The sequence below is a fragment of the Melanerpes formicivorus genome, unplaced genomic scaffold, assembly GCF_026170545.1.
Source record: "Melanerpes formicivorus ecotype bairdi unplaced genomic scaffold, bMelFor1.0.p_v2 SCAF_21, whole genome shotgun sequence".
NCBI lineage: Eukaryota > Metazoa > Chordata > Aves > Piciformes > Picidae > Melanerpes > Melanerpes formicivorus.
The window spans coordinates 4,447,477-4,455,982 of record NW_027142373.1 but is presented as its reverse complement, the minus strand read 5'-3'; the positions used below and the strand labels follow the sequence as shown (position 1 = coordinate 4,455,982).

General features: G+C 44.7%; 1 protein-coding gene across 4 annotated transcripts in view; it reads right to left on the bottom strand.

Moving 5' to 3' along the window:
• Window positions 1-2,429: 2,429 nt before the first annotated feature.
• Window positions 2,430-8,506, bottom strand: part of CEP112 (centrosomal protein 112) — a 167,518-nt gene continuing 161,441 nt past the window's right edge. For 3 of the 4 annotated variants that reach the window (XM_068151137.1, XM_068151140.1, XM_068151141.1), the window contains 3 exons: window positions 7,435-7,536; window positions 4,301-4,362; window positions 2,430-2,797 (listed from right to left, as the gene is read on the bottom strand). In XM_068151137.1, coding sequence (XP_068007238.1) covers window positions 2,794-2,797; window positions 4,301-4,362; window positions 7,435-7,536 — 168 coding nt within the window. In that variant the 3' untranslated portion in view covers window positions 2,430-2,793. Of the gene's footprint in view, window positions 2,798-4,296; window positions 4,363-7,434; window positions 7,537-8,506 lie in introns of those variants that run through there. The other variant, XM_068151138.1, reaches the window with a different exon arrangement.

Below are 8,506 nucleotides of genomic sequence, written 5' to 3'. Positions count from 1 at the left end.
TCAGGGTCACCTCCCTTGGTACTGCTGAACTATGTCAGGATGCCTTCTGCTTGCAGGCTTTTCTATGGAGTGAAACAATCTCCTCTCACAGAGCAAAATCAGTGAAACAGGGAAATACAAATTACAAATAAAGGTGCCACCATACTCAAGCTGTTTTCACCAGAGCTTGTTTTATGGACAATGAAGCCAACTACTGGCAGCTGCCAGTTTCTTACCTTGTGAGTGAAAATAGAGGAAGAGAGCAAGAAATATGCAGGAAAACATTCCCAGTCCTGCAGTTTGGACTCTAACTCTTACTTGTTACAAAAATGATCAAAGAAATGGTAACAAACAGTTACATGAGACCTCCAACCAGCCTTGAATTCAACTCCTTATCAGGTTTATAAACACCTATAAAATGGTTCTCATGCTGTAATGGATGTTGGAGAGAGTTTCCTAGAGTTTTAAAACTCCCTAATTGACCAGGATCTCCTTTCAGAAATTGCTTGTTGATCATCATTGACATCAGCAACCCAGCTGCATCAAAAATGAGGCCATTCAGGCCTGAATTCAAGTAGCTGGAAGAGGGTCCATGTGTTTCTTTATGGGTGCATCTCCACTGCCACTTTCAAAAGCACTTTAACTCCCCAGATATCACATAAAACCACAAGCAGGAGAGCAGAATCAACACCTCCCCCCTTGTTTCCTTCACACATGAGAAGAGAGATTTCGGTGTTTCAGCATCTGCCATTTGGACACAGGGCCATACCCAGTGGGTAAATCCCAGCACATGCAGCCTGCAGCTCTGGGAGCTTCTCCTCCAGAGTCCAACCATCACTGCCTCTGAGTAAATACATTCTATTTTACTGCCCACAATTAACTAAACTCAGCCCAACAAATCCCTCCTCCTAAAACTCACCACTGCCCCAGGCAAAGCTTTGTGGCACCTGCCCCAGAACCTCCTCCCTTATCAGAGCCCTGACAACCCCTTATCTATAATTAGAAGAATCACTTGTTGATACAAGGGAGGTGGAAAACCTGCCCAGGCCTGGAGCAGGCTGACAATCAGCAAAGCACCCAGCAAAGCTGGAGCCTGTATTTGGCCAGGAGCTCCCTGCCAGTGCTGCCAGGAGGTGGGGGTGGATGGAGCCTAGCCTGCCAAAGCCTCTCCTCATTGATCTCCATGCCAGCTGGAGATAGGATTGCAGCTGGTGAGCTGGGACTTGGTGGGACAGCCATGTTCAGCTGCAGGGACTTGGGCAGGACCCTCCAAATTCTGCCTGGACTGTGGCATGTTGAGTGTCAGTGCCACCAGGCCGAGGGAGGAGATGTGGCTGTCCCCATCAACAGGGAGACAAGGGGCTCACTGCTGCTGCCACTGCCACAGCTGGGCTTAGGATTCAGACAGGAATCTGTGGCACCCTCTCAAGCACTGAGATCATTAACTGTGCCTTGATGTGAATGATGCCAAAACAAAGGTGCTCTTCTATTTGGTGTATCTGAACTTAGAGATGACAAACGTCCTCATGTATACCCTGGCCTGTGGATGGCCAAGGCATAAGGAAGCTCTCCTATGCCTGGGAGGCAGAGCCAGCTATAAGGACAACTCCCTGTCCAGATCTTAAAATCATAGACTCATGGAATGGCAGGGGTTGGAAGGGACCTCTGGAGGTATTTGAGCCCAAACCCCTTGAAAAGTAGGATCACCTAGGGCAGGTCACACAGGAGAGCATCCAGATGGAGCTTGAAAGTCTCCAGAGAAGGAGACTCCACAACCTATCTGGGCAGCCTGTGCCAGTGCTCTGTCACCCTCACAGCAAAGTTTTTCCTTCACACTGAAGTGGAACTTCCTGTGCTCCAGTTTGTATCCAGTGTCCCTTATCCTATGCTATCCTATCACAGGACACCACTGAAAAGAGACTGGCACCTTCTTCTTGACACCCACCCAACAGATATTTGTAAACATTAATAAGATCTCCTCTCAGCCTTCTTTTCTCCAGGATCAACTGCCTCAGCTCTCAGCCCCAGGTCCTTCAGCTTTCTGCCACTGCTCAAACCCCTTGGGAATCTGCTTAGATTTACCAGCACCATCCAAGGGAGCCTGCACACACCCACACAGAACCAAGGCTGTCCCAGTTACGACTCCTCTTCATGCAACCCCAGCGACAGATAAAACCAGCCACAGAGGCTGCATTTGTCACTGTGGCGCTTTCATTCTTGCTCTGAGAGCTTCCCCCTTGAAACACAGCATGAAAATATTTCCCCAGTTAACAAAGCCACACAAAGCTCTCCTTATGCACCATGGCTGCTTAGGTGAACGAGATGCCCAGGCAGGACAAGAATGTCAAAACAAAAGGGTACAAAATAATAATAGTTTAATATTATGTAAACACATGGACACAAAACAATGTCAAAAAGGTGTTAAAAATAGCTGCTTTTTTTTTGGGGGGGGGGGAAGGGGGGCAATAGTAATAGAAAATTGGATTTCCTTCATGCAAAAGAAAAAAGTGAAAAGAATGGAATGGGAAGTAATAAAAAATATCAGTAGAGGAAACTCGACTGGCCCGGGAAGCAAGCTCAGACACAGTATATTGACAAGGTAAGTCTGTAATAAGAGAATGGTGAAAAAAGAATGGAAGATACAACTCAAAGCATGCTGACACGAGCAATGGAGGTGTTTCCATGAGCTCTGTTCCATTTAATGTGCTAACCAGACAGCCCCTGATCTGTGCATTTGAATTTACAAGAGCCAAATCTTCAAACCTATTCGAAGCAGTCCGTTTGGCAAGTGAAGAAATCCAGCAGCTCCAGCAGCTACCTGAAATGAAGAAATGAAGAGATTCTCATCAGTGACATCTTTTCTTTTTTTTTTTTTTTCCTTTTAGTGTAAAATCACAAGAGGCTGAAGCCAGGGCTGTGGCTGGTGCTGTGTTGGGTGCTCAGGAGCCTGCAGAGGAGCTCTGTCCCACCTGCAGCCACAGCTATGTGTGTGAGTTAAAGCATCAAAAAAGCAGAAGTGGAATGAATGAGAGCAGATCAGTGCTAACACAGAATTTGTTGTGAGTGTAGTCTTGGTCAGTGCTAACACAGAATTTAGTGTGAGTGATGTCTTTGAGTACAGATCTGGTCATAAAGAAAGCACAAGAGCTTCTCCAAGTCACCTCTGCAGCAGCCCAGCCAGGAAAAGAGCTGCTAAGCACCACATTGGCTCTGTCCCTGCCCTTCCTCCCCATCAGGACATGGCCAAGGTTCCTTCCACCAGAGCACTTTGGTAATTGTGGCCTGCCTTGATCTAATTCATGATTATTCATCTTTTTCAACAGCTCTTTTCCTACCTGTGAAGACACTACTTCAGAATAAACTGGAGACAAAATGCATCCCTCGGCACTGATACTGCTGCCACTGGAACTTCTAAAGACTATATTACAATTTTACATTTACCTCACAAAGTTCCCTACACTGGAGCAAGAATCCATGACATTTGCAGTTTTTAGTTCACAGAATGCTCTGGGTTGGAAGGGCCCCTGAAAGGTCATCTTGTCCAACCCCTCTGCAGTGAGCAGGGACACCTCCAACTAGATCAGGTTGCTCGTTAGCTTTAGTTAATTCTCCTTAACAAATACTTCAGGCCTATGATTTTCACACTGCTAAAAGCATTTACAAAATGTTTACACCCTTCCACATTTGTACACTACTTTCTCAAGCACACATCCTTATTTGCAGAAAGCCTCCTGTGAGATAAGCAAGTCCCATCAAAGTCCCTAAATATAAAAAAAAAAACCCCAGACAACAAAACCTACAAAAAAAGATGGAGTGGTTCTTCCTTGGAAGTTTCTTTTTACTCACCTCTCCATGTGAATCACTCTAAAGGCACAGAGAGGCTTTTTATTGCTGCAGCACTTGCCATAATTTATATTGGAGGGTGTAAACCTCTGAAAAAAAAAGAAGCTGAGGCTGATGAAGATCCGGTCCTTTGAAGATGGGATCTGTAATCCTGGGCATTGCATCATTGTTTTCTATCTTAAAAGGAGGTGGCATCACCACAGAGCTGCAGCTGTGCACTGAGCCACTGTCTCATCACCAGCAGCCAGGCAAAGCCCAGACTTGTAATGCACCTGCAAGTGCTCTAATCTTGCTCTAATAGTTCCTGACTAAGCACTGGGGGAAGAAAAAAAAAATTCTCAGAGGCTTGTTTACTGGAAATCAGGAGCTCTGCAAACTCTGACCAGATCTGAGTGCTTTAATTAAGCTGTAAAACTTCAATAAGTGGGAGCCACAGGTGTGAAATGGTGCAAAAATGGATCAAAGACAATGAACCTACCTTCTGGCTTGGTGGGCATTCAGCTCTTCCTGGAGAGAGAGTCTTTTCTCCAGAATATTTACCTGTAACATACATCTCACATGAAAATGATGTACAGAAACTTGATTTACTAAATCTGTGCTCATTTCCTAAAAGGTGTTTTTCTGGTCTGTCCTGCCTAAATCAAGTTCAGTAACACTTTAACTGTGTACTAGAATTAATACTTGATAGAAGGGTGTCAGCCTGGCTTCCCTGGCCCTGCTCCAGCTGCATGCTTTTTACTCCCTTAGGAACAGAGTCAAACCAGTTTGAAACTCAGCTGGTGGTACTGTGTGGCTTGTGTAAGGGTCTGGGAGCTCCAGTTCTGCTCTCATGATTGTTGCCCTTATGATTGTTGTACTCTGTGCTTTTGCTCTGGTGACACTAGGAAGAGGCTCTTCACCAGGAGGGTGCTGGAACATTGGAACAGCTTGGTCTGAGAGGTGATGGAGGCCCCATCTCTGCAGACATTTAAGGTCAGGCTTGATGGAGCTCTGAGCAAACTGATCTAGTTGGGGATATCCCTGATTACTGCAGGAGGAATTGACTAGAGGACTTCTAAAGATCCCTTCCAATCCAATGCATTCTATGATTCTGTGAAGTTACCTCTTCTTCAAGGGTATGAAAATGAATGTTTATTAAGACACTGTGACCACCTTTGGAGAAGGCACCAGGAGCAGACAATTGAGCAGTGTATTTCACATTTAGCAACATTCTTAGAAACTTTGCCCAAGCCTCAAGGATTTTCTTCTCTCTCTCTTTTTTTTTTTTGGTTTATTTTTATCACTGCTCAGTGCTTTTACCCAGCCTATCCTCTTCAGCCTTCTCCAACAATAAATAATCCCGACAGGTGCAGAGATTCCACTGCCCTTCTTGTCTGATGTTTGCAAAGAGGAATTTCAACAATTTTCAAAGCCCAGGACACCTGTGCTTCAGAAGGAGCCCAGCTCACTGCCTGGGCTGCCACGGCAGTGTGCTGCTGGAAAGGCAGCCGGCAGCAATGTCGTTGTGGGAGAGCACCCAGCTTTTCATCTCTTTAGTTACTTCTCCTCCTTTGAAATGCTGCTGCTGCTGCTTACAGAAGCCTTGCAGGAGGAAATCAGATTCGACTGGTTTTATCTCATTACAAGGTGTAGTATTCTTGTACCTCCAAAGAAACCCTTCCTACCAGACAGTGCTAATAGTCAACCACTAGTCAACTGAGAGTCAGCTATTGAAAAAGAGCTTTTCACTATCAGCTCAAAAATAGAACATGTCCAGAGAAGGGCCACAAGGATGAGAGGAGGGCTAGAGCACCTCTCCTATGGAGACAGCCTGAGAGAATTGGGGCTGTTCTGTCTGGAGAAGAGAAGGCTCCGAGGAGACCTTATGGTAGCCAACCAGCATCTGAAGGGGGCCTATAAGAAAGCCTGGGAGGGACTTTTTAGGGTGCTGGGTAGTGATAGGACCAGGGTGAATAGAGCAAAACTAGAAGTGGGTGGATTCAGATTGGATGTCAGGAAGAAGTTCTTCACCATGAAGGTAGGGAGACACTGGAACAGGTTGTCCAGGGAGGTGGTGGAAGCCTCATCCCCAGAGGGTTTTAAGGCCAGGCTGGATGTGGCCGTGAGCAACCTGATCTAGTATGAGGTGTCCCTGCCCATGGCAGCGGGGCTGGAACTAGATGATCCTTGAGGTCCATTCCAACCCTGACAATTCTGTGATTCTAATAGATTTCCCCAGGAACTCTTTTATTTCCCACAACTATTTAAAGGAGAAAAAGCATCACTTCTATGAGGTATCCCCTTGATGTGTAAGCAGAGTGTTCACAAGCACAGTGTGGAAGTTGTGTCACTGTGTCACGCAGGAATAGGAAAGTTTCCCCTATGAACATTTTCTGCTTTGCCAGGAGAAGTGTCTCATCCATAGCAAAATTAAAAGCTAATGCATTGTAAAGAGAAAAAAAAAAGGGGGGGACAAAATACCCCCAAACTCATTAAATGATCAACCTTCTCCACAGAGGTTGCATAAGAAAGAGAAATGGAGATACAGAATTGCTTGGAAAATGGTCCTGAAAACTGTCCTAAGGCATGTGTTGGCATCACATCTAAACCTGTGCACTGTGTCCTCAGGGATCTTCTCTTCCCAGAGCTCATGGGCGGCTCTGAGTCACCAGCACTGCCCCATCCTTCTCTACTTTCTTCCCTTCAGCCCAAAACAGATCCCAGTCCTTTCCAACACATTGACATGCACAGTCCTGCACTGGGCCACGTGAGAACACTGGCAATGTTTTCACTGGATTTCCATCATTCCACATCACTTCCACCACCTACTCCACCACCCCTCCTCTTGCTGTTTGTCCTTCTTCCTCTGAGTTCAGACAATGATGAAAAATGGCAAATGAAAACATTTTGTCTTCTCCCAGCTCCTGATAATACTGAACAGGAAAGCACCAACTAACTTCTGCTGGAGCCATGCACAAGAAACACACCCAATTCATTTGTAGTTTCCTATTTTCCAGGACATTTTGCTACCTCTCTTAGCCAATTTAATTATCTATTTCATACATGTAGTACTGATTCTGCGATAGTCTACATGAGCTAGTGCCTTGCAATATTAAAGACAAAGCACCACAGGAGGCTGTTGGAGCCTCTTTATATAAGAGAAAACAGAAATAACACAATGATCATTTGGACCACTTTTATGTCTTAAAAATCCATTTGATTTATTACATAGGCTGGAAAGAAACCAAAATGATTTCCAAGCCTTTTCTGCACCTGTTACATGCAACCTTTGAATGATTCTTTCAGGAGGAAAGAGGTAAGGAAGATGGGAGGTAACTGTGTGCTGTGTTTGAAAGGTTGAGGGAACACCCTAATACTGAATACAGCAGAAATTCTACTTTTAGATAACAACTGAAGCAAAACTTGGGATCAAAACAGACAATGTGGTGGCTCTCAAGGTGAGGAAAGTGGAGGAGAAAAGCCTTATGAAGGATGACTGAGTGAGAAGCATCTGAGTGCTAACATAATTTCATTTTGAGACTTATTCAGTGGTTTTGGCCACATTTTAGACACTCATATTGTTTTTTTAATCTAGAAGGAATAGTTTTTATCCTCAGCAAGCTAAGAACTTACCTGAGATTTTAAAGATACAATGGTGTCTTCAAGTTCCTGTCTCAAAGATGCTGGCATCAACCCTTTGAGGGTGGTTTCATATTCATGTCGTATAAGGGTTATCTGGAACAGAACAAAATCAGATTTACATAGAGGTTCTTGGAAGCTGGAGAGCAACTTGGGTTTGCTCTTTCTGCCCAGACTGCAGTCCAAGGAAACACAGCAGGTATCAAGGGAAAGGGAAGGAAAGAGAAGAAAGACCACCAAAGACCTGCAAAAAGCAAAGGAGGTAGAAAGGAGGGAGAAAGGAAAAAGAAAACATAAGAATAAATAATATGGAAAGGAGGAGAACCATAATGAAAAGTAACAGTAAGGCATTCGTTGGGACATGGTTTGAAGAAGCAACAGAAGTTCCTAAATCTGTCTCAAGAGAGTATTTACATAGATATGCACTTTGCAAACTGATAGTCAGAAGTTGTCCTTTTTGTCTTTGGTGGGATCTGAACCAGGTCAGTTAAGTGATAGTTGCTCCTTACTCACAGATTCACAGATTGCATTGGGTTGGAAGGGACCCTCAAAGGTCACCCTGTTCAACTCCCCTGAAGGCAGGAGGGGCACCTCCAACTAGATCAGGCAATCCCTTAGACACGGTGAATTACTGCTTCTCAAGACTTGTTTTTGTATTTCTCAACTCTGAGGTGCTTTTAAGGACTTCAAAAGAAATTGTTCTTCATGCAACTATTTTTCATAGCACTTTGTGTCTTCCTCAACTTCATAGAGGCTCTGGAACTTTCAACAAGTAAGTTTGAGCTAGACATGTTAGAAGATCAAATGTCTGGCCAAACTGATTACACCTAAAGGACATTTTAGTCCATAAGCTAATTCACCAGATGCTAAGTGAACAGCAGAGTCACAAAGCAGTGTTACACAAAGGCAGATCTGCTGGCAGGGTTGTGCTTCATGTCTCTTCAGTGTGGTTGTGTTTGCTGGATCTTGACCCAGGGAAAGCAGAGAGGGTTTGATTCAGCTCTGTCCCTTGAGTCCCACAGGACTGCAAACACTTCATGACTTGGCTGAATCAGGGCCTCACATC